This window comes from Trichechus manatus, unplaced genomic scaffold (genome assembly GCF_000243295.1).
Source record: "Trichechus manatus latirostris isolate Lorelei unplaced genomic scaffold, TriManLat1.0 scaffold00131, whole genome shotgun sequence".
In the NCBI taxonomy this organism is placed as follows: Eukaryota; Metazoa; Chordata; class Mammalia; order Sirenia; family Trichechidae; genus Trichechus; species Trichechus manatus.
Window position 1 is genome coordinate 7,513,951 of NW_004444067.1, and position 25,904 is coordinate 7,539,854.

The window sequence follows — 25,904 nt, forward strand, 5'->3', positions numbered from 1 at the left end:
GCGCCCCGCGCCGCGCGCCCTCCGCGCCGCCGCCGCCGCGAGTCCAGCTCGCAGGAGGAGGAGCTGATCGACGGCTTCGCCATCGCCAGCTTCAGCACCCTGGAGGCCTTGGAGGTAGGTGGGCAGGGGCCCGGGGGTCGCACACTGGCCAAGGGTCCCTGGAACCCCAGGACGCGGATCATTGCAGCCTGGCGCAAGGGGAACCCCTGAGGGAATCCCTATGACTCCCAGGCTCCGGCCCTCGCCGCCAGTCGCTCCTGCAGGCCGCACCAGCATTGGGGTGGGTTATGGGGGTGGCTGTATCTTGAGCTGCGGAAAACTGCCTGTAAATTACACTCTGTAGTCGGGGGCTGCGTGGCTTCACAGTCGTCCGTTTTTCAGTTGGGTTTGTGTTGCCAAAATATCGTTGCATTCTTTTCAAGATGTGCTAGGGAGGTGGGCAGTGCCGGAGTTTGCTGGAGGCAAGATGAAATGTAAAATGGATACTTTGAAACTCTCCAGGTCCCTTCCCCTTGAGGTTTGTATTTGGAGGGGGGGTGGAGAGGATCTTTCTCTTGACGCTGTTTGCTGCGTGGGTAGGAGGTTGGCGAAAATATTGCTTTTCTGCTTTAGTTATCCGGATAATATTTGCTGAGCAAATACTGCTCTTCTTGCCTGCACCCAGGTGAGCAGAGAAGGAAATGGAACGCTGTCAGAGTTGGCAGTGGGTGGACGGGCTGGCTCCCTAGACCTGGTGGGCAGATAGCCCTGCCACGTTCAGGAAGGAAGACTTCCACCGGACGCTGTGCCCCCTGCATCTGCGGGGGCTGGGCTGCAGATATTGCTCCACTTCTGGCCTCTCACTTCCTGGGTGCTGGAGGGGCACTAGGCTTTGAGGGCGGGCAGTGCAGCTCCTTAAATGGGGTGCTCTCCAAGTTCGCACGCAAGCTCTGTCTGCTGAATCTGTTCGGGCCAGCACCGCACTGGGAGGCCGGGATGCAAGGTTTCAGAGCCTGTGCCAACTCCGTAGCCCTGTGGGGTCCTCCCCTGTGCACACTTGGGGGGTCGGAGCCTGGAGGGGTCCCAGCTGTGGTGCCTTGGCAATGGCTCTGTATGCAGAGGGGCAGCCGTGCCCCTGCTGGGCCTGTGCATTGGTGAGCACTCACTACGGCTCCTCCTCATCCCACTTCTATACATGTAGCCGTCCTGCCACCTGCCCACGTCCCCCACCTTCCTCCTCCCGCCCCTGCTCACTCCTCTGCTCCAGTACCTCAGCCCCTTCCTTTTCACCCCCCATGGCCCTCCAGGCTCACAGGTCGTAGCGGCAGCCCCTTTCCTCTTCCTCAGAGTCACCACCTTCTGTTCTCGTGCTGCCACCAGAACCCATATGCTCTGTCCTCCTGCCCCAGTGCCCTAGAGGGCTGAGCGCGGAGAAAGTGTCCCAAGAATACCTGTGGGACGAATAAATGAGTGAGCGAGAGGAGAAACTGAGACTAGGTCTTGTGCCAAGGTCGCCAGCGGCCGAGTGTGGCCTGCTTGGGTCAAGCCCATCTGGGGCTATGTCTGGCATGGCTCCTCTGGCCAGGCATCTCTGTCGGCCCCACCTCCCACGGCAGGGGTGTGGCACCTGTAGCATCTCCAACAGAAGCTGCAGCCTTGGGCTTGGGGAATTTTGGGGGTGAGACCAGCCCAGTGAGCTGGAGTGAGCGCCGCGCTGTCACCCCAGGGTGGGTTCTGAGCGAGGGGCCCCGCCTTGGAAAGCACGGGGCTTCTGGACACATCACCATGGCAAGGCTGGCTGAGCGCCCGCTTCTTGGCCCTTTCCCACCAGAGTGCAGTGTTTCCCCCCAGAGCTCAGGTACATCGTCGTCATGTTGACAGTAGCGACTGGTGTTGGTGGAACGTTTACGCTGGGTCAGCCCTGTGCCGTGCGGTACCTCCTCCACCTACTCCTCAAGTGCCCGTGGGGGGAGGGTGGACGCTGAGCTGGAGGGGGGCGTGGCCGTCCTGGCCTTCGCTGTTCAGCAGTGGGAACGCTGAGGCCTTCCGGGCAGGTGGACAGCCACGCTTCAGGTCTCCGACGTTCTCCGTGAGGATGACATGGGCACCAAAACTGCGTGTGCGGTGGTCATCTGTGCCCTTCCCCCATAACCTCTGCATTTGGGCCCCGCAGACACTCTCTCACTGTCACACCCTCTGACCCTGCCTCTAGGAAGCAGAGGGCCCTTCCTGGCCCCCCAACCACAGCTGCTCTGCCCACAGGGCCAGAGCCTTGCATAGCAGAGGCTGCTACTCCTGGAAACCCCTTTTGTCCCAAAGCGTGTGGACTGACCTCAGTCGTCAGGGCTCCAGAGGGGACTTCCCAGCTGGCTCCTTGACGGCCTCCATGGGCAATGAGTGGCCACAGTCAGGTCTTGTTAATCTTCAGAGTGCCTTTTGTTTGTTTCACTGTTGTTTTGCCTACCCAGAATTTTAAAAACAAAACAGTTGCCAGCAGTTAAGAATTACACATGCCCTGCTTCTGTGGGACACACAGATCAGCAGTGGGGACTGGGGGTGCTGTGTTCCGGGGCTCTGCAGGTGGAGGGACTGAGCGATGGCCGTGGGAAGCAGGCGGAGGGAAGGCAGGCCTTGATTTCCCTCAGTGAGCCGGCAGAGGGGCGGGCTGCACCCTTAGCTGTCTGAGACCATGAGCCTGTGGACGTCCCTGCAGTCCACTCCTGGGACCACACCCACCACAGTCTCCCTCATGGCTGGGACCCTTCTGGGTTCTTGCCCCCGCCAGCAGTGTCACCAGGTGCTCTGGGACACTGGGCTGGAGGTCATGCCGTAGGAGTTGCTGGGGGTTGAACTGTTGTCCTGAGAAGATCATCAGGGTGTTTGGACGTGCAGCACCCCCCTTGGGCCTCCAAGGGACCCAAGTTGGGTGCCAGGAGCACTCAAGTCAGCGGGGACCATGGTGACCCTGCCTGGGTTCCAGGGGGGCAGCGTGAGCTGTGATAGCTTGTGGTGAGCCCAGGGGTGCTGCTTGGGGGCAAGCACAGCAAGCCTGGTCTCCAGGTCCCAGGTTTCCATCAAGGCTGCTACTCTGCCGTCGGGGCTCAGGATGAGGCTGGGGGCCTTCTGCAGTGTTGGGGAACGCACCCTGAGCGAGGTGAGGGAGACAGGGCAGGGGGCAGGCGGGGTGGCCACTGGATCCCGGGTGCTGTGCCAGCTAGTGCCACCTTCACAGAGCCCCCAAGAGGTCTGTGACCCCTCTCAGGCGGGGCATTGGCACCTGGAAGGTTAACACTTCCACAGCGGCAGCGGTGGGGCCAGGGAGGGATCCAGCTCCCCAAGCACACAACACCCTGCTGAGTCCGGCCTGGGACTGCCCGCCCTCTGCCCCATGGCACTCCCACACAGGGGCCCTCCACACTGCCACCCCAGCCCAGTCCTGGGCCCTGGGCCCTGCTGGCCAGCACAGCTGCCATCCCTCCCTTGTTGGCCCTGTGGTCGGCTCCCGCCCGGCTGGGGCCCAGTTTACCGTCTGGCCAGTTGTGAGCTAGTAGGAGCGTCAGACCTCGGCTAAGTTCACGAGGTGGGAGGAGAAAAACCAGCATTAGCCCAAAGCTGGTTCCCATGAGGTGGAGGTCGGACATACCTCCGCTCTCCAACCTTTTTACCAGTTCTGACACCAGCCGTCCTCCCCCGTGGCACTCTCTGCTTCTCTGCTGGATTCGATAATTCACTGCATGGGCCGCACAGAACTCACAGACTGTACTCACAATTAGGGGGTTTATTAGGGAAGTAACAGGCTACAGCTCAGGATCAGGATCAATTTGGAAGTAATAGGAACAACTCAGGAGACAGTTCATAAATCAGAACAGCTTCCAACTAAGACAGCTGTCAGCTCTTTTGGCCGTGCTGGCTGGCAGGCCATGCTTGGGCCTCTGCGCCGGCCCCTTCTCGGGCAAGTGTTACAGCTCTTTCAGCTCCACTCTCAGGTGCCCAGAGGCGCCACACTGCCAGCAAGCCTCCTGCGCAGAGGCATTCAGCTCTGTCACTCTGGGTCAGTCAGCTCACTGCAACCGCCTCGCTCCGTGGGCCGGCCCACCACGCTGGTCTCCTGGTTCTTGCCACTCATACAGAGTTCAGTCTCGTGCAGTCTCATACTGTCTCCACTGTTACAGCTCTCTGTTTCCTGGGTCTAGAAGGTTCTCAGTACAGGGACCCCAGGTCCAGAGGACATGCTTGGCTCCCGACTCCTCTTCTTGGTGGTAATCCCCTCCAACCTCTGTGGGATTAGCCCTTACAGGCCTAGCAGCATGGCAAAATGTACCAATCCCTTTCATAGCCACAGTTACCTTATTTACATAGTAAACTGTCCAATCCCTGCAAGAGTTTTACGTAGCTTACTTGCCTAGTACACTGTCCAATCCTTTTGCAAGGTTGTGGTCTAGCGAATCATCTTGGCAGAACTGTAAACCCAGGGCCAGAAACACCATATGTAAAGAGAAATCCTTGCCTGGCACCTGTGTCTTCACGTGAGGGACAGTTGACACAGGATAAACTGCACGCGTTTAAAGTGCACCTGGTGATGTTGGTGGCTTGTTTTTTTATTTTTTATTAAGGTGTAATTTACACACAGGAGAATTCACTCCTTAGACACGGTTCTGTGTGTTTTGCCAAACACTCGCAGCTGTGTGACAACCGTGTCCATCTGGATCCAGAGTAGCCCACCGCCCACAGCCCCCCATAGTCAGCCCCCCATCCCTGGTACCCTGCAGACCCCTGATCCATTGCTGGAGTTGTGCCCTTTGCAGAAAGCCAGAAAGGGACTCGGCCATACACTGCCTTCCCTCAGCACCAGGCGGGTCCACAGTGCGTGTACCGTGTGCACACGTGCGTGCGTGTCCCTGTCAGAGGTGTGTGTAAACCCCCGTGCCTGCTGTGTGGCCTGTGTGTTCGCTCTCTCCCCTGTTTCTATCTCACTACAGTTGTCTGCACACCTGGCCGTGCCCCATCCAGCTGCCCAGGCTGTCTGGAACCTGCCTGGTGGGCTCCACCCTGGCCAGCATCCACCGCCTGCAGTGAGTGGAGCTGGACTTGCACCTGGCTCCCTTTGGCCGTGCATTGGCAAAGCTTACCTCAAGCTGCTCCCCCGCCCCTCAGCCTCCACCCTGGGAGCGGATGGTCTGCTGACCCGGGGCTGGGACAGTCATCCATGCCCTCCTACCCCGGCTGTAGTCTCTACCACTGGGTGCCACATTCCTGAGCTCCTGTGCCCTGATTGCACTCAGCTGTGGGGCCAGAGGGGCACTCCCAGGCCCCTGAGCCTCCTGGCCTGTCTCTCCTCGGCCTGAGCTTCTGGACCTTTCCTGTCTCCTTCAGGAAAATCCCAGCTCCTTCCCAGGCCCCTGCCCTCTGTGGCCCTTCACTGTCTTTGGGATCCCCGCCCTCCGTGCCCCCACCGCTCTCACCTCGCCCCTGCAGCTCCAGCTTCATATGCTTCTTAAACTCCAGCTGGGGGCTCACCAGCCTTTGCATTTGCTCGTCCCTCTGCCTAGAAGGTTCTTTCCCCAAACAGACGTGCTCTCACATCCATCACTTCTGGCGACCTTCTGACCATTTCCCCCTCATCCCAGCTCTTGACCCCTAGACTGCTGTGGCCTGATCTCCCCACTGCCCTGCACTGTGGACCCTGCATGTCACCGTGGGAGCCCCCCCGCCCCGTGCGGCCGTCGGGGGCTGAACAGCACTGGGGGTGCTAAATTTGGATTCCCCACAGCCCATGACCCCCTCCCAGAAGGCTCCCTCTGAGTCACGCAGCCTCAGCCGCTGCCCTGTGTGTGTGGCTGCTCTGCGTCCCCAGACTCTGTGACCGCGCAGTGCTCTTCCCCTAAGAGAGCTGTTGCTGCCTGCTGCTGGCACCTGGGCAGCGCTCGTGCTGGCTCATCGGCGCTGGTGGTTTCCTGAGTGCAGGTAGCCACAGTGCCATTCGGGCACCTCCACTGCCGGCTCCTTCTCCGGGTCTTGTTGCGTTACTGGACCCCGCGGGCCGCGTGAGCTGGTAGAGCTCGTGCTGGACGCTCCTTTCCCACTGCCCTTGAGTGCCATTTCCTGACCAGACAGAGATGTCAGTGTTCTGTCAGAAAGCGCCCTCGGGCGTGTCAGGACGTGAGTCCCTGGTCACTGGTGCCCTCCCTCGGCTGGGAGTCCCCGGGACAGCCCACTTGCCGACATTTCCCTTGGGGTCTCTGCTACCGAGCCCCGAGCACGGTCTGCGCTGTGTGTCCTGCTGCCTGGCTATGTGTGACTGGGAAGCATTCCATCTTCTCCAAGGCACTGGAGTGGTCGGGATGGCTAGACTGGAGCGCATTGGGAGGGACTCCGGTGTCCTGGTGGTCTGCTGTGCACAGGCCGAGGTGCTACCATTGGGCGGGGGTGGGGGACAGATGGTGTGGAAGGAGGTGGGAATTGGTGCCAGAGGCATGTGGAAGAGCCAGAGCAGGACGTGGAGAGGAGGCTGGCAGCATGGGCCTGCCAGGCTTGAGTCAGGAGGCGGCCAGTGAGCGAGACTTTAGCAGAGACCCCCTGCCCCGTGAGAGGAGTGGCTCGGGCTAACAGGACGCCTGGCTCTTCTGGCCAGCACACCCACCTGGCGCTTTCCAGGGGCCTCCTCTCCTAGTTTCCCAAATGTGGCCAACATGATCCCAGAGGCTGGCCGTCCCCTCCATGCAGCCCTCCCAGGACCCCTGTGCTCTTACCTGCCTCTGCCAAGCTGGGGCACGGGGACTCCAGGCTGGGGTTCAGGTGCGCCGGGTACCCTTCCTGCTGCAGCCTTCGTGGTGCTCCCCATGTGGCCAGCAGAAGGCCCGGAGGGTGTGAGGGGGCTCTCTGCACTGTGGCTGTGAGTGGCTGTGGGGGCAGAATGGTCTTCAGCTTGGGGGTCGGGAAGGCCTGTCTGAGGAGGTGACATTGGAACCGAGGCATGAGTGGGGAGGAGCTGCCGTCGTGAAGAACATTCCGGATGCCCGGAGGGTGACGCGTGGAGCCCCAATGAAGCCTGAGCGTCCCCCAGAGAAGCCCACAGGGCCCGCCCTGTGCCTTTTGGTGCCTGAGGCTTGAGAGGAGGGAAGGCCAGTTAGGCTCCACGGCGCCCACAGACACTGACCTCAGCACCTACTTGTCAGGGAGGCCTGGGTGGCACGGACGGTTAAGCTCTTGACTACCACCCAGAGGCCTTTGGAAGACAGGTCTGACGTTCTGCTTCCGAAAGGTCACAGTCTTAAAAACCCCACGGAGCACAGTTCTGCACACATGGGGTTGCCGTGAATCAGGCTCCACTTGGTGGCAGCTAACAAAAAACCCGTGTATTGAGTGAGCGGCTTTGCACTAAGTCCCGGGCAGAGCGTGGGCAGATGGTGGGCAGGCATGGCAAGAGGAGCAGCACTGTGGGGGGCTGAATCCGGATTCTTCTTAGCCCGTGACCTCACATGAGTCCTCTTTGGGCCGCAGAGCCCAAAACAGGATGCTGCGTGCACACCACCCTTCCTGTCCACGCACCCAGCCCCCTGTCCACACCGCCCTTCCTGTCCACATGCCCACACCACCAGCCCCCTGTCCACATGAGTGTCATCATGTGGCGAGGTCTTCCCGAGCCCCTGGAGGTGGACACTTCCGAGCCGAGCACACCCGGTCTCCAGAGCACCTGTCACCACCTGGCGTCCCGTGTGCTGGGTTTATCCCATGTCGAGGTGCTGGGCAGGGCCTTGTCTGCCTCACTTCCAGGTGACTCCTCTGCCTGGACAGTGCCTGGCCGTGGGTGCTGGGGGTGGAGAGAGGGAGGCCAGCCTCCGTTCACAGAGCCCTGGGGGCACTCGCAGCGGGTGCCCACCACGGGCCCTCTGAGGGCTCCAGTGTGGTGCAGCGCATCTAGCCCTCCGGGACGCCTGGACTCTCCCGCTCGAGCAAGCAGGGCACGGCAGCACTTATTCACTCAAGCAGCCCAGGCAGCCCTGCTCGAGCCTCCTTGCCCCCTGCTCAGCTTGGGCCAGACGTGGCCTGGCAGCACGTACAGCCAGCCACGCGCCAGGGAGACCAAGATCTCTGAGCTGGTGGCAGTTCCTGTGACCGCCAAACCTGAGACCCCGAATGGACTTAGAAGGTCCATGTCCGTGTGCCACCCTCCCCCAGGTGTGTGCTGAGCATCTGCTGATGCGACCTTTGAGCAGAGGCCTGAGAAGGGAGTGCAGGAGCCATACAGAGACGGGTGAGCACTCCAGCTAGGAGCCACCATGGCAAAGGCTGGAGCTGAGGGCAGGGCAGTGAGAATAGGGATGATGAGGAGAAGAGCCTGCAAGTTCAGAAGGACAAAGGCTGGCCTCTGGTCTGACTTGGGGTTCACAGCACCGCCCTGGCCAGGGTGAGAACTGCGAGGCCAGCCCGAGGCTGCTGGGTAGCTCGAAATGGGTGCTTTGGCACACAGGATGGCATCTGGGGTGGCACCTGGGTGGCAGGTCCTAGATGGCTTTAGGAGCAGTGTCAACAGGATGCAGATGTAACTGAGCGAGGAACACAGGGCAGTCGCAAGGCCAAGGAAGGCAGTGGACGGTGCTCGATGAGGACTGACCCTACACCGACCTGGGTTTGTCCTTCCGATTGTGTGTGAGTGTACATATGTGTGAGTGTGTGTGCATGTGACCGCATGGGTGTGTGTGAGTGTGGATGTATGTGTGTGTGTGCACACACATGAGTGTGGATGTGCGTGTGTGAATGTACACGAATACCTTATGATCCAGCTGTCCCACTCCTGGGTATATATCCTAGAGATAAAAGAGCAGTGGCACAAATAGACATATGCACATCTATGTTCATTGCAGCGTTATTCACAATGGCGAAAAGATGGAGACAGCCTAAGTGTCCATCAGCAGATGAATGGGTAAACCAGTTGTGGTACATACACACAATGGAATGCTATGCAACTATAAAGAATAACGAAGAGTCTGCAAAACATAACGTGGATAAATCTCGGGGAGGACATTATGCTGAGTGAAATAAGTCGATCACAAAAAGACAAAAATTGTGTGGTCCCACTATTATAAAAAGTCAAGAATAGGTGTACACACAGAAAGCAGAGTTCTTTGGTGGTTACCAGGGATGAGAGGGAGAGGGAGGGGGAATCACCTTCTAGATGGTGGACACTTGTTAAACCTGTTTGGTGATGGGGCAGGCAAGACCAAACTTGAGAGATGTCAGCACAACTTGACCAAGGTAAATAAAGACGCTTAGAAGTACACCAGAAAAAGGGAAAATTTTGGTGAATGATGTAACATACAATTTTGCAACAACAGTAAAAATAACCCAAAAGTATACGTGTGGTTATGTAGGTAGGTATGGATGCACGTATGTGTATAGGAAGGCATATGCAGGTAAATGCACGTGCATGTATAGGTGTAACTGTAGGCATAGGTATATACACATTGGTGTGTGCTACATATATACCCACATATATAACAAACCATACGGGGGCACAGTTAAGGGAGCCTTCCTAGATATACCCAAACAACTTGTGGAAATGGTTTACTGGGTTAAAAGGCTTGGGACTGTAGTCTCGGGGGACTGCTTAAGTCAATTGGCATAATATAGTTCACAAAGATAATGTTCTTCATCCTAGTTTGGTGAGTGGGATATGGGTCTTAAAAGCTTGCAAGTGACCGTCTAAGATACAACTATTGGTCTGTAGTTGTATGGAGCAAAAGAGAATGAAGGAAATCAAAGGCTAAAAGAAGAAACTAGTCCACAGGACTAATAGTCCACATGAACAACAGCCCCTTCTAACCTGAGACCAGAAGTCGATGATGCTCAGCTACCACTACCGACCGTTCTGACCAGGGACACAAAAGAAGGTCCCAGGTAGAATGGGAGAAAAATGTAGAACAAAACTCAAATTCCTAAAAAAAGCCAAACCTACTGGACCCCAATAGAGACGAGTGGAACCCCTGAGACTATCGCCCTAAGATAATCTTTGAGCTTGGAATTGAAGCTATTTCTGCAGATCACCCGTTAGCCAAGCAATAGATTGGCTTATAAAATAAACAATATCACCCTCAAGTAATGTGCTCCCTTAAACAATTTACTAGGTGAGACCAAACAGTCAACATTTACCCAAAAGCAAAGATGAGAAGGCAAGGAGGGGAAGGGAAGCTAGATCAATGGAAACAGAACAAACAAAATGGAAATGAGGTTGCTGACGCATTGTAAAAATTGTAATCAATGGCATGGAACAATTTGTGTAACAAATGTTAACAGGAACCTAGTTTACTGTGTAAACTTTCACCTAAAACACAATAAAATATTTTTTTTTTTAAAAAAAAAAGAGAACTAGGGCCTACCTAGGACTGGAGGTATAAAGAGTTTAAAAGGTAGAGTGAGTTTGACAGACAAAAAGAGACCTAATATTTGAGACAAAAGTCTTGTTAAGAGTCTAGAAGGATGAGGGCTATTTCTGTTTTATTTCAGTAAAGAGGAAATAGAGACGTTATGACATCATTCATTCCTTCATTCACGGACCAGATCCCATGCTGGGGACCATGGATTCAGATTTCCTGCCCTTTAACCCCGTAAAGGCTCATTATGTTAGGAAAGACCAAGGAGTAATCAATTTTTATATAATGAAATGGATTAAAATCCACATTAGGGTAATGAACATAGATTTAGGAACAGAATACCTCTGATTAAGGACCACTCAAAGACTTTGTAAACTAAATCTCATAAACCGGCCTGTGAATGAGAATGCGTAACTTTTGAGCAAAACCAGAATTGTCTTTTATATGTTACATTACCCTAACTACTAGTGATATTGAGCATATTTTCATGTTTGTTTGTAATTTAGGTTGTACGTCAATTTCCTGTTTATCATCCTGTGACCATTTTTGTATTGGATTAGTAGTAGTAGTAGAGGCTCTTTACAGATTCCTGATAGAAATGGTATATCTGTTATCTACAGTGTAAATATTTTCTCACAGTCTATCACTTCTCTTTCTTTGTTTATACTGAGTTTTAAAATTTTCAATTTTTATGTAGTAAAATTTCTTGATCTCTCCCATTATGACTTTTGTGTTCTGGGTTATGTTTAAGAAACCTTTCTCTATTTCCATATGTGTTTATTGACAGGATTATATTCCTCATTCCAACAGTGATCTGGAACTAATATGGCTAGTTCAACCCATTTTCAAAGCTGTAGAATTACTACTAGCACATGTTAAAAAATAAAATGGAACGTGAAGGAAGAGAAAATAAAGTTAACAACTGTGTATTATCCATCTGTTTCTAAGAACTAATTACATGTCTTTACATTAAAAAAGAAAAAGACTGTGCGTAAGTACGTGTGAGTCTGGATGTGTGTGAATGTGTGTGTGTACACGACTGTGTGTGTGAGTATGTGTGAGTGTGAAGGCTCCTTAGAACTGCCGTCTGCGCCTGTGTACATTTCGCATCACCTTTGTACAGTGTAGTGCAGCACCCTCTCCCCGGGAGGCAGGCTTGATGGAGGGAAGGCTCTGCCAGACCCCACTCGTCACCCAGGCCCTGCCCAAGTTGCCCCTTCCCTTTGGCTACTGTCTGTTCTCATTGTAGCTGATTCCCCTTGTCTGAGTGCTCTTGCTGGTTGGGGTTGGCATGGCTTGCTGGCTCCCTCTTGTGGAACCGACTGATGGCATCACAAAGCCTGGCAAGCACAGCCTGGCACACAGTGGGCCTCATTGCTCATTCATGGAATAAAGAAGCTGGAGACCACTGCCTCCCCAAGCCTGGTACACAGTAGGCCTCGTTGCTGGTTCATGAAATGAAGAGACTGGGGATCACCCCCCACCCAAGCCTGGAGTTGGCCTGATGCCCATAGGCAGGGGCCAGAGGCCCAGACGCCATGGGGGTTTTGGAAGGTCCCCCGGCACCATGGCTGGGGCTCAGTCATCTGACACCTGGGGAAGGGCTGGCCAGCCTCCAGGCAGAGGAGGGTGAATGTGGCCCCCACAAGCTCCGAAGGGTTCAGAGCAGAGATGAGATGGGATGTTGACCCCCTGAGAGTGAAGGTGAAGCTACATAAATGCAGTGGCCTGTGGGGTCTCCGCAGGTCTGATAGCCCAGGGAAAGTATTCATCTTAGTTCAGACGCCCATGTCTCTGGGCATGTCTCCAGGAGTTGTCATCTGTCCTCTGCTTGGATCCTTTGGTGGATCCTGGATGGGGCTCAGGACAGGCCTGCAAGCTCATGGGGCAGCTGTAGCCACAAGATGAGCTGGTTGTTCATCTCACCTACAGAATCACGGGGCAGCGGTCTTCAGACGTGAATTCCAGGCAGGTCAGAGGGGTTACGGCTTTGGCTCTAGAGAGGATCGACAATGTTGTAAATGTTCTGCTACAGGCACATAGCCTGCCCCTTAGGGCCCTGCTCATCTTTAGAAAGGCTAGCACCTTTCTAAATGTGTGCATGTGGTGGGCGGGATATGTCCTTGGCCCCACCCAACCCCCCTCTTCTCCCCTCTCTCATTGCCCCTCAGATGGGCAGGGGCAGGGTCCCAAGCAAAGACCATTAGGGACGCGTGGGAAGTCTGGGACAGCTGCCTCCCCCTAGCTGGGAAATTCCACCCAGGACAAGGCAGGGTACAGGCCTGGGTCCCCGAGGAACTTCAGTCCTGGCTGAGGTGGGGCTTTCCCACGTTACAAGTATCAAGTACGATGCTTGACAGCCTGGAATTGGCCAGATGAGTCTGCAGGTGGCTCTGCAACCTGGGACCAGCCAAGACTGACTCATCTCTGCCTGAGGTCATCTACTGCCCCAAGCCCTGGTCTCAGACCAGGAATTCTAGGGAGGGCTGCTCCTTGCCACGGCCAGCACCGTTGAGTCTACTTTGGCTCTACTTCATGCTAAGGCTCGTGCAAGGCTTTATACTGGGCTCAGGACCATGGAGGGGATGGATCCAGGCTCTGAGGACACACGTGTGTACTGGGAGGCAGCAGGAGTGCCATGGTAGGCCCCCAGGAAGAGCACCAGGTTAAGAATTGGGACCACACTCTTATTCCTGAGTGGGGCTCCTTAGGAAAATCTCTCATCTCTGTCCCCTCCATTTTCACGTTTTCAATGGGTCTATCCCAGTATCAGTCATTTCTGACCCATCCATCTCCCTTTAGCTTTAATCCATCTGTTCCCCCTCTCAGAGGTGGCTTTCCCAAGATATGAGGCCCTTTCCCTAGAGGTACGAACCCTCCCCCGTCCAAGCTGAGAAGCCCACTCAGATGGGGCCAACCTAGGTGCTGTCAAAAAAGCAGAGGGCCCAGAACTACCCAAGCAAGCGTGGTGCAACTCCACGATGGTGTCACTAGAGGGATAACAAATGTCACAAAATGGTGTCACTAGTGGGATAACAAGAGTCCCATGATGGTGTCACTAGTGGGATGACAAGAGTCCCACGGTAGTGTCACTAATGGGATAACAGGTGGGATCCATGTATCCCTGGCCAACCTGAGGCTCTCACACTAATTGGCTGTATCCTTTCTCACCCCTGCAGAAGGACATGGCCCTAAAGCCACATGAGCGGAAGGAGAAATGGGAACGTCGCCTCAACAAGAAGCCCCGGGAGTCAGAAAACTGCCCGTCAGCAGAGCCCAGTGAGAACGGGCAGCCCCTGGAGGCAGGCAGCCCTGAGCAGGACTTAGAACCTACCTGTGACCGGGGCAAGAAGAAGGTTCCACTGCAGCCCACCAAGCAGGTGAGCCCCAGTCTCTCAACCTGGGATCCCTTTCCCTGGGTACACACTCCTCCCCCACCTTGGGTACCTGGGCTCTGCAGCGAGGTCTGTGCACACTCCCCCAGGGTGCCTTCTGGGCCAGTGCCAGCACCTGGACACCACCCGTCGGCATCTGGGCCTGTTTGGCAATGTACGCCATCATTGTTGGGCTCAGGATCTGGGGCTCACAGGACTGGGGGCCAGAGCAGAGTTAGGATGGGGACTGCTGGTACACAGAGGGGTAACAACTTGCCTAGGACCACACACTGTATAGAGACCAAGCCAGGACTCAGGCCCAGGCCAGCCTAGAGCCAATGCCGTGCCTCTCCCACTGAATGCTGGACAGGCAGATGCTCTGCGTGCTGTGTCCTTGGCTGGGGGGTACGTGGTGTGTGCTTAGCCTGAGTGGGGGGATGCCTCCTCAGCATGGGGCAGCTACAACACCAGGCTAATAGGCTGGCCCCGTTTCCCTGTTGCGTCTGTCAGGCTCCGCCGAGTACGGGGTGTCCAGTGTGTCTGTGAAAAGATGGGGGACCCGTCACGTGCCTGAGTGCTCTCCTGCTGCACACACAGGCGCCATCAGCTAACCCTGTCCGAGACACAGTGTCTCCATGGTGTGAGGGGAGAGGGAGCTCGTAGTGGCACCTTTAGGTGCTTGGCCCAGTGGTCTCTGGAATCACATGACTTGTGGTTGGTTGCCCAGGTACCAGGATCGACCAGAAAACAGGCTCTGTTCATCAGACTCGGTGGGTCTTCCCTCTGTCGATGCTGGAAGTGGGTGTACCTCTTTCTCCTGTGGGGCCCCCTCAGTGGGAGGTCACCCAGAGTTCAGCTTGGTTAGGGCCAGAGGGGAGACTGGGAAGAGGCTTTCAAGGAAGTTAGGTTCAGAGGCTGCTCCCTCAGAGTGTAGGGTTTCTGTCCGAGACAATGGCTCATAACTGCAGCTGCTTTCCTCTTTTGGAATTCACTAGTTTGCGCCTTCTTTTCAGAGAGGGGTTCTTCTCGGTGTGTCAGGCTCCACTTTGGACTCTACTGGGAATTGGGCTGCTGATGAGGGAACAGCATGTCTCGGGCCTGGGCTGGATGGGAGGGTGTGTGGGCACACCTGCCCAGGTGGACACGTGCTCTTTCTTCCATGCAGGTGTGCTCCCCAGAAGGGGGGCCGCTCCCAGCCAACCCCTGGGACCAGAACGGCCCGGCCCAACGCAAGCAGCAGCTCCAGCCCAGCCAGCCCCAAGGGTCACTCCCAGCCCCGTGTCAGCGCTGCCAGCCCCGTCGGGCACTCCCGGACCCCGGGCAGCCTTGCCAGCCCCAGCGGTCACTCCCGGGTCAGCGCAGCTGGCCCCAGCGGCCACTTCTGGGCCTCAGACAGCCCTGCCAGCCCCGGCGGTCACTTCTGGGCCCGGGTCAGCCCTGCCAGCCCCAGCGGCTGCTTCCAGCCCCAGGTCAGCTCTGTCAGCCCCGGCGGTCACTCCTGGCCCAGCCCTGCCGGCCACACTGGGTTCTCCGAGGCCCACGGCCACGCTGCCGACACCTGCGCTCCCTCATGGCCCCGTGCCACCACTGCCGGCCGCTGCGCTCCCTCCTGGCACCATGGCACCGTTGCCGGCCGCTGCAGTCCCTCATGGCGCCCAGCCACCGCTGCCGGCCACTGCGCTCCCTGCTGACCCCATGCCATCTCTGCCGGCCGCTGCGCTCGCTCTTGGCCCTGCGGCACCGCTGCTGGCCCATGCGGTCCTGGGTGGCCCCATGTCTCCGCCACCAGCCCAGCAGGGCATCCTCAGGACAGCGCGGCCTGCCGCTGCGCTCACTGTTGGCCCACTGCCCACGGTGCCAGCCCCCACACTCACTCCTCGCCCTGTGCCCACGTCACCGGCCCCCCAGCTCCCTCCTGGGCCCATGCTGCTGCCCCCAGCGGGCGCTCCTGGCCCCGTGTCAGCGCTGCCAGCCCCGCAGATCTCTGCTGGGCCAGCCCGGCCGTCTCCGGCAGCCACTGCTGGCCCTTGGTCAGCCCCAGCAAGTAGGCAAAGCCCCTAAGCAGCCCAGCCAACCCAAACCTTCCCTGCTGGGCCCAGGACAGCCCCGCCTGCCTAAACGGCCACTCATGGGCCCGGAACAGCCCCGCTCAGCCAAGCGGCCACTCATGGGCCTGGGACAGCCCTGCCAAAGGAAGCGGCCGCTCATGGGCCCAGGACAGCCCTGCCAGCCTCTGCGGTCGCTTCTGGGCCCGGGACAGCCTCGCAAACCCCAGCCATTACTGCCAATACCAGACCGGCCCTCGCTTCTGGGGCGGCCCGCCCGCCGGCCACTCCTGGGGCACCCGTGTCAGCCACGGCGGTCACTTTTGGACTTGGGTCAGGCCCGTCAGCCCCAGGTCTCACTCCTAGCCCTGGGCCATCCCTGCCGGCCCCTGAGGTCACGACGGACCCGATCGTCCACTCCAGGGGTGGCCCGCCAGGCCCCGTACGTGAGTCCTGGAGCCTGATGCCTGGCGGGAACCTCTCCAGATAAGCTCTCCAGATGCCTCCACGTATGGCCACGCAGAAGAGCCCCCGGCCTGGACCGGACTGCACCGAAGTCTCTCCACATGGGCCGGGCTGTCTGCTGTTGGAACAGAGCTTTACCCAGAGCGACGGGGCCACACCAAGGGCCGCCATGCAGGAAGAGAAGACGTTCTGGGCGGGATTCAAGTGCTGCCGTCAGGACTCCCCACCGGTGCCCTGGCCTCTGGCGTCTTGGCGTCCTGCACCGTGCGCTGCCTGTGACATACGTGCCCCCGAGGGGACAGCCACCAAGGGCTCAGAGCTAGGGTCCCCAACTTCTTCCTGTGCCTCTAAATTGCCAACACTGTTGTCTCTACTCTCCACTGCACCTTCACGGGTGCACCGCCCAGCACATGTGTGGCATGTGTGCGAGTGTGCACGTGTGTGTGCGTGTGTTAGTAGGCACGTGTGTGTGGGCCTGGCTTCAGCCCTGACGGTGGGGTCCTGTGGGGCGTGGCTGCCAGATCTCACCCTCCCCCTGTGCTGCGTCAGTGAGTGCCCCTACCCAGCCCCTCTGAGTGTCTCTCCTGCAACCTTGCCTGGCTGCTGGGCCACTCTCTTGGGGACCTCATGTTCCAGGGCTGTCCCTGGGCCCTGGCCCCCTGGAGCACCCACCCTCAGGGTGTGGCCTCACCGGCCCCAACCTTGTCTCAGGGCAGCCCCACACCAGTGCTTCTCGAGATGGGGGCTGAGGGAGCCCGAGGAGGGCGGCCGCAGTGGTGGCTCTGCAGAGGCACCTGTTCTGGCTGGAAGGGACCCAGGGGAGACAGCCGCCGGGCTCAGTGCTGCCCACGTCGCCTTACTTCATGGTGGCAACCTCCCGAGTCACCCTGTTTACAGGGCGGGGGGCCATGGCCCCGGTGCCACGTTGGTTCTCAGGCCCGGGCAGGCGTCCCTGACCCCTGGGCCCCCTGCGCCCGCTTCTTCCAGGACCCCAGCCTCCGCGCGCAGACCCAGCAGCGAGGACAGTGGGCAGGTTTGCAGGCATCTGTCTGGTGGTCGCCCAGGATCGCCCGCTTGCCCGCCCAGAAACACGGGTCTATTTTTCTGATTAAAGAAAATAAAGAGTCCCGTGCCATTATTTTCCACAACGGTGTCGGCATCTGTACCTTGAACTGGAGAGTCCATGTCATGAGTGCGTCATTCACCCCGGCGAGTGGTTCCTATGCGTTAAACTTAGGTCTTCTCGTTAAATTCTGGCTGAAGAAAGTGGGGGATGGATAAGCCCCTTGGCCCCTCCTGGTTGGCTGCTGCCCAAGCCTGGGGATCCTGTTTGGGCCCCAAGCCAGCCCGGGAGGGAGATGGAGAGCCAAGGCCTGAGTTCCCCCAGGGGCTGCTTTCTGGGTTGGACTGGTGTGATGGTAACCCTCAGAGGAGACGTACAGGTGTGGGGCTCGGGTGAAGGTGAGGAAGAGACTTGAAAGGCATGGGCAGGGCCGTGCAGGGGGTGCCCAGCAGCACAGCAGCTGCAAAGGCTGGGAGGCTGTACTGTGCTGAGGTGGCCCAGGAGGTGGAGCACAGTGATCACGGTCTGGGCTGGGGCCAGGGTGCTGAGGGCCTCGCAGGCCAGGGCCGGCGTCGGCTTTTGCTGAGTGAGTGGGGGGTGCTGGGAGGGATTTGATGAGGGGGGATGTGGCCTGGCCCTGGTCCCTCTGGCCACTTCACTGGCACTCAGAGGTCCCCAGGCAGAGAAATGACGGTGAGACAAACCACACGACTCGCCAAGCCCTGGGGGACCCTGGGAGAGGCCCTTGTGCTGCCTTGGGACATGGCAAGAAGCCCCTTGCAGGGCTGGAGCTGGGTGGGCTGGCAGACGGCATTTCTCCAGGGGGCGGGAGGGCAGCCCTCAAACTGTAATGAGCGTATGCCCAGCTGGGGTCTCGTTGAAACGCGCGTTCTGACACCGGGTCTGGAGTGATCTTGCCAGTGCTGCTGCCCCGTGATGCCTTAGCAGTCAGTGTCTCAGAAAGCCAGCGGCCGTCAAGTCGGCTCTGACTCATGGCAACCCCACGTGTGTCAGGGTAGAGCTGTGCACCGTAGGGTTTTCAGTCGTCGATTTTTCAGAAGTAGATTGCCAAGCCTTTCTTCTGAGGTGCCTCGAGGTGGACTCAAACGTCCAACTTTTCAGTTAACAGCTAACACGCTAACACCCAGCTAGTTGCTTAGAGCAGCTCTGTTCAGTGGAAACATAATGTGAGCCACATGTTATTGTTGGCTGCCATTGAGTTGTCCCCTGACTCACAGCCACCCCGTGGGTGATAGAACAAAGCACTGCCCAGTCCTCCTCTGTCCCCGTGATCAGTCAGTTTTGGATTGGACTGTTGTGATCGTAAGATTTTTATTGGCTGACTTTTGGAAGTAGATCACCAGGCCTAGTCTATTTTAGTCTGGAAGCTCCACTGAAACATGTTCAGCTACACAGTGCATGAGATGCCTTGGGCAGAAATTGAACCCAGGTCTCCTCCACGGAAGGCAAGAATTCTACCACTGAACCACCACTGCCTCCACGTGTGAGCCACGTAGAGAAGTGTACATGTACTAGCAGTCGTATTTAAAAAGTAAACGAACAGGTAAAAATAGTTTTAATAGTAAGTTTAATTCGGTATATCCAAAATATTATCATCTCAATGTGTAATTAATACAAAAATTATCAATGAGATGTTTTACTTTTTTTTTTTTTTGAAAGGCAGTGTTTGTTGCAGTTAGAGCACAGCTCGACTCAGACAGGCCACATTTTGTATACAGTGTGGCTGCTGTCCACAGCGCAGGCCTGGAGCATGCCGCCATTAGGGGAAGGGCGTGGAGTGGAAGCACATGTCCTTTGCAAGTTCTCATCTCAGATTTGCTGCTTTTCCAGTTTCTGCCCTTGTTCATTTTCTCGTTCTCCACGCTCATCTACATCCGTGGCTTGAGTCATCACCCTTGTACCATGAAGTGCAGTATGTTAGCCTAGAACCCCTCTGAGCCCAGACCTGTGCATCCACACCTGTGACGTTGCCACTCAGGTGCCGCAGGCCCTGCCTGCTCTGCCAGAACAGAGCAGAACACACCAGCTTCCAAATCTGTGTCCTCATTTAGTGGATGAACCTAGTGTCTCCTCAGATGATGAGTCCAGAAATCTAGAGGTCACCTTTCACTCTGCCCTCCAGCTACCCCTCCCAAACCGCAGCCAGGCAGATCCTTTGCTTCCACCTCCTAAATCTCCCTCTGAACTGGATTTCACAGGGAAAATTAGAAAATAATCCAAAGTGAATGATGATAATACAACATGAAATTTGCAGGATGCTCTAGCTTTAAATGCCTATAGTATTAAAAAAAGAAGTCTAAAATCACTGACCAAAGGTTTCAGCTTACAAAGATAAAAAAAGAAGAGGAAAGTGAACCAAAAGTTGTTTCCTCAAAAACATCAACAAAATTGAGAAATCTCTTTAGCAGTATTAGGAATGAAAGCAGGTACATCGCTATACGTTCTACAGACGTTAAAAATATGGTATGGGGACAGTTTTATTTCAGTAAAATCATCAACTTCTGTGGAATGAACACATTCCTTGAAAAATACTAAAACTGACACAAGATGAAGTAGATCACCTGAATAGTCCTATATCTGTTAAAGAAGTGGAATGTGTAATCTGATGTCCACAGCTTCCCATCTTCCACTCCATTACCCCAGGCCAGGCCACCCTCATGTCACCTGGACTAATAGAAGGTAGTCTGTCATAGTTGTTCCCGATGCTTTTTAACAGTTAACGTGCCAACTTGTGTAACCTCACCACAGCCCCACGAGCTAGCATATTATTGTTATTCGTTTTTTTCAGATGAAGGAATTCAAGCAAAAAAAAAAAAAAAAAAAAGCTAAATAAATTGCCCATAATCAGCACAGTAGGTGGCTGAGCCAGGATTTGCACCCAGGTAGCCAGGTTACAGAATCTGCGTCTGTGGCCTTCCCTGGAAGACCATGGCTCTTTTCCCCTCCAGTCTGTCTAGTGGAGTTCCAGAAAGATGCCCCTCCCCAGTAAAAACTCTCTGGAAGTTTCCCTCTTCCCTCAGGGTAAAGTCCACACTCCTTGACATGCCTACACGGTCCTGTGTGGCCTGAGCCCCCCTCCTTCCTCTCCTGCCTGGCCCTTCCCTCCTGGCTAACATACCTTTCGAGTTTCAGCTCCGGCACCATCCATTCCTCCGGCGAGTCCTCCCTGCCCTCCTCCAGCCCTGCACTGTGCCCTGGGCTTGCTCCTCTGCATGGTGGTGGCTGTTGACTCATATGCATTCCTCACTGGACTTGTAACCCCAGGGCCTGGCAGAGGGCTGGGCCCAGAGCCTCCATGAGCTCGAGAGTGAAGAGCAGACTGTGGGTGTGCCTCCACATTTCTCACCCTGTCTGTTCTGTTGTGTTATTGTGTGTGTGTAGCAAGGGGCTGGGTAGGTCCTTCCAAAGAGTCCTACTCCAATCCTGAAAATGAGCATGGTAGCGGAGAGCAGACTGCCTGGGGCCTGTCCTAGTTCTGCACCCCAGCTGTGTGACCCTGGGCTCGTTACTCAACTACTCAGCACCTCGGTTTTCTCCTCTGTAGCATGGATGATGACATCCCTCCCTCGCCCTCGGGGTTGTCAGGATAAGTGAGTTAACGTAAGGGGGAGCTCTCAGGACCATACTGGGCCCGTAGGTGCCATGGAGTCGACGCCAACTCTCGGTGACCCCATGTGCATCAGAGTAGAGCTGTGCTCCATGGGGTTTTCAGTGGCTGACCTTTCTGACAGAGAGCCCCTTTCTTTGGAGGTCAATGTGTGGCTGCTGCTGTTAGGGGAGGTTCCCACACGCAGGGGTTTGCTTGATGGGGCAGGGATGTGATCAAGGTCCTGACCTTCACACCTTGTCGGAGGCGCCTCTATAGTGGCTACAGCCCCCAACTAGCCCGCCATGGCCCACCCGCTGTGGGCAGGGCCCTCTGGTGCACCCCATGTAGCATGAGATCCCAGGCTTCCTCATCTGTGGATGGGGATGTTAGTCACAGTGCACACCTGTGGGGTTGCTGGGACAGTTGCTGAGCACCATGTGAGTGCTAACTGTCACTGTGGTCACTTTTACTGACTGACAGGACAGTGTCTGCCACCTGCCAGGCCTGCCACCTCAAGGCCCTGGCTGTGGGTCTCACCTTGGACCTCCTAGCCCGCCCACATCCCAAACACGGGGTGCCAGCATTAGGGGACCGATGGGCAGGATCCCAGTCACTGCAAGACTCAGAGGCTCTGACCTGGAGCCCACGGACTGCAAGCCCCCATGTCCCCACTATGGCTCTCAGGTGAATCAGGAGTGTTTTGCGGAGGGGACAGCCTGGGTGGGCCTGGGGCACCTGCTGGCTGGGCACTGTTTGCGGGGGGAGGAGGAAAGAGAATCACCTCACCCTGGATGCCTGCCTCGTGTCAGGCACTGTGCCCTCCTCCCCCGACTCACCCACGGACCAGGCGACTATGGGGTAGGCCGGGTGAGCTGGTGGGCTGGGCAATGACGGGGTGGGTCGGGTGAGCTGGTGGGCCAGGTGACAGGTGGGCTGGGTGGCGGGCGGTGCTAACCCCCACACAGCTCGTGTCCCCTCTCAGCCCTCACGTGGGTAGGGAGGGCTCTGTCAGTCAGCTTGTACTTTAAAGTTTCTCCTGTGTATCAGCCCCTGTACTGCGCCCTGAGGACCCAGCAGTGAACAAGTCAGATGGAAATCCCAGCCTCTGCGAGCTCAAATCCTGACTGGGAAGACAAACCAGTCGGACGGTTTTGAGTGCAAAGCACGTTGCACCTGGGGGGTATCCCCTTGAGGTCGAGAGGTCCGGAGGGCCTCTGCGGAGGAGACATTGGAGCCCCAGGGAAAGCACTGCTGGTGGCCAGAAGGGGGTGGGGCTACAGCGGAGCACAGAGTCCCATGTCTGGTCCCTTTTCTAGTACCACACACCCCCTGGAGTCCTCCCTGTTCCCTCTGAGAGCAGGACCGGGCTGCTGCTCCTGCCCTCTGCGCAGCAGGGGACCACACACACGGGCACAGGCAGGGGCTTGCCACACACTCACGCGGTGGTATGACACCTAGTGTCCTGACCTCAGTTCAGCCAGCATCCCTTACGTAATCTGTTGCACATCTGTCCCTGTCCACCTGTCCACCCACCACCAGCTCTTCTTTCCTCCCTTCCTCCCTTCCATCCACCCTCCTTCCTCCTTCCCTCCTCCCTCCCTCCCTCTCTCTCTCCCTCCTTCCTTCCTCCCTTCCTCCCTCCCACCTTCTTTCCTTCCTTCCTTCCTCCCTCCCTGCCTGCCTTCCCTCCCTGCCTGCCTCCTTCCTTCCTTCCACCTACCCACCCCGCCCTTCCTCCCACACATCCATCCAGATCTCCCAACAGAAGAATGGAGAGTGGCTTAAGGGGTGGCAGCCCTCAGCAGGACAGCAGCTCACTTCCCCGACACTGCCAGCTAGGAACACTTGCTCTTCCCCCAAACCCTGCCTATGCCTGGGCTGGGTGATACCGGGAAGGTGGGAATAAAAGACAGCGATGCCCATTGGAAGCTCCCAGTTTAATGTAGGGAGATAAGCAAACAAACAACCCCACTTCACTTTCACAGAGACACTCAGGGGCTGAGGAGCCTGAGCGGGTCCTTCGTCCAGCCTGGCTGGCATAAGGAATGGCTGGAGTTATCAGGAAGGATTTCTGAGAGAAGCAGGGCCCCAGCTAACGCAAGTAGGAGTCAGCCAGCCTGCAGGAGAGGGGTGTTGAGGCTTTGCCAACACCAGAGTCTCATTGCCAGTTCAATTTCCCTCACTTTGAAGCCTCTGAGTCCCATTCACAACTCTGAGAGCTTTTCTTTCCCATAGGAAACATACAGTGTCTAATAGAGCTGGACTGTAGTACCAGCTTTCACCAGTAGGTGCAACCATCAGCATAGAGTGAGGTCCAGCTTTAAAACACCTTAGGCTAGCCTATGGGTGCTTAAAGGTAACCCGGTTCTCTTCATTCTAAATGCTGCAGTGCTGAGTATGGGTAGACAGGTGCCCCAGATGCCATACAGGGGCCCTTGTCGGAGTGGGAGGCTGCTGGGTTGCCCCCTGCAGTGCCCCGCCAGTCCCTGCTCTGCACAAGTACACCCACTTACATGAAGGTTTCCCCTTCTCTGGAGCTGATGGTGCCCTCTGCAACTCTCCCATGGCTCTGGCTCTGTCCCTGGGGCTCCCAGGTATGGTCTCCCCTTCTCTGAAGACTGGACCCTGGTCCCCAGACAGCTGCTCCTGGGCTGAACACAGATGGAGTACGTGTTTTGTCCCTACCAGGCTTGGGCTGTAGGTGAAAGTCTACTCAGCACCTTTGAGCACCCCACTCTGTGCCCGGCCCTGGAGCTAGTCAGTGTTGCAGAGGCCACTTCCCTGCCTTCACAGTGCTGGCCGGGTGGGCTGCGGATGGGAAACAACCCATAATAAAAGACATGCTGTGTTCACTGTTGTCAGTCCTGTGGAGAAAAGTGAAGGGGGCATCGGGACGCCAGGAGGGACAGGTGTGGTTCTTATGGGAAAGTCGGGGAGGCGTCCCTGGGAGGCGGCATTTGAGCAAAGCCCCGAAAGAGGTGAGGGTATACCCCGGAGCCAAGCGGGAGAGGGTTGGGGGTGTTGGCCCCAGGCGGGGGAGAGTAGGGGTGTCAGCCCTAGGTGGGGGGCTGCAGGGCCCATGGACACCCCAGAGGGCTCCGCCTCCTGACACGTGTGCTGAGCACCACATCCTCACACCTGAGGGATGTCTATCCAAAGAGGCGGGGCCAGGGTTCCCCTCAGGAGTGTCTGCTCCTACCAGAGGAGGCTGGGAGCCAGGCCAGGGCTGTTCCCAGAGCAGGTCTGTGAGGTCGATGGTGGCCTGCGCTCTGTGGAGGGCCTCCCTGTTCTTACATGGTTTAGGGGTGAAGGGCTGGGGTGTGAGCGGCTCGCCCTCACCTGTGTTGGTTTGAAACTGTATTCAGATGAAAAGTTAGCGTGACATGGGCAGCCCCTGCGTCCAGCTGCCCAGTCCCAATCCCAGCCTCTGGGCCTCGGTTTCCTCATCTGTAAACGAGTGCAAAAAGTGTATCCACGCAGGGTTGTAGACGTTAAACTAGTTGGCGTACTTGAAGCTCTGAGGCCAAGGCCTGGCACCCAGCAGCCCATGCCCACATTCACCCGTCTTGGTGTTATCGCGAGGAGGTGCAGCCACAGCAGGGCCAGCTTGCAGATGACGAACAGGCAGAGGCTGAGTGACACTGCGGTCACCCCGGGCTGTGCCCCTGCCCCCCTTACTGCCCTGGGACTGTGGTGAGACGGAGCGAGGTCCTGGGGCACCCCCTGAGGGGGGCTCGTGGAGACCTGTTGCCCCGTGTGTGGAGGAAGCAGGCAGCCCCGGCCACTGTGGCCTCGGGCTGTGTGGTCGGAAAGAGGCCTGGAGGCCGTGTGCCCTTGATGTTGATGTTGATGGCCCGCTCTCCCCAAGCTCTCCCCAAGCTCTCCCCAAGGAGCATTCCGCACCAGTCACACCCGAGGGCCGGCCCTGGGCAGAGCTGCAGCATGTCAGCCATCTGTTGTGCTGTTTGCTTTCCTGGGTCTTTAGGTCCGACTCTGGACACAAGTGCGGGCTTGGCCCTCTGCTCACCACCGTCATCCTTCCTCGTGCTGCCCTGCCCAGGCCCTGGGGGGAACCAGAGCACCCCTGGGGCAGGGTGGGGTGTTCCCAGGGTTCCCGCCCATGGCCCTGCCCACAGCAGCAAGTCACATCTCAGGACCAACATGCTAGGCTGTTTGGTGGATGGCCTGGCAGGGGTGTGGTGGAGTGTGAGGTGTGTGGTGTGGTGACCCCCAGGGCTGGGGTGTGAGGTGTGGTGACCCCTGGGGCTGGGCTGTGGGGTACAGTGACCCCTGGGGCTTGGTTCTGGGGTGTGGTGACCGCCGGGCTGGGGTGTGAGGTGAGGTGACCCCCCCTTGGGGTGGGAGGTATGGTGACCCGCAGGCTGGGGTGTGGGACGTGGTGACCCTGGGGCTGGGGTATGGGACGTGGTGACCCTGGGGCTGGGGTATGGGGTGTGATGACCGGGCTGGGGTGTGGGGTGTGCTGACATTCCCCCTCAGAGTAGGATGCAGGGGTGAATGAGGAGCCAGAAAGGCAGTGGGCCACCCTGGCCCCTCCCAGGGTGCCTGCACTGCCTGCAGTGGGCTGAGGTACAAGTGAGCGCGCCTGTCCTTGTTTCCCCAGATGAAGGTCACGGTGCCCAGAGGGGGTGACAGGAACAGTGACGAGGACAGCGTATGCGAGGCCACCAGCTCCAGGCGCAGCAGCTCTCGGGACTTGCTCAGCGACGTGAGTACCTGGGCCACCAGGACACAGGGTGGGAGACCCGGGAGGTGGCTCCAGTCCATCCGAGAAAGTGTCACAGCTGCGTGTCGCCAGGACAAGGCGTTGTAGTAATTAGGCCTTCCCGTTAGGAGGGGTCAGCTGAAGAACAGCAGTTAGAGCTGTGTGTGGGAACAAGTGTGCCATTGGGCGGGCCGTGCTAAGGAGCTGTGCCGGGGGATGGGGACTGGGCGGCTGTGCTGGGAGATGGGGACTGGGGGGCTGTGCTGGGGGTG

At 57.3% G+C, this 25,904-nt stretch overlaps 1 protein-coding gene across 1 annotated transcript in view; it reads left to right on the plus strand.

Annotated features, from left to right (window-relative positions):
* FBRSL1 (fibrosin like 1) overlaps nucleotides 1-25,904 on the plus strand; it is a 70,023-nt gene that overhangs the window by 1,214 nt on the left and 42,905 nt on the right. The window contains exons 2-4 of the mRNA XM_023739306.1: nucleotides 3-114; nucleotides 13,529-13,729; nucleotides 25,531-25,635. Of these exons, the coding sequence (XP_023595074.1) occupies nucleotides 3-114; nucleotides 13,529-13,729; nucleotides 25,531-25,635 (418 nt within the window). The remainder of the gene's footprint in view (nucleotides 1-2; nucleotides 115-13,528; nucleotides 13,730-25,530; nucleotides 25,636-25,904) is intronic.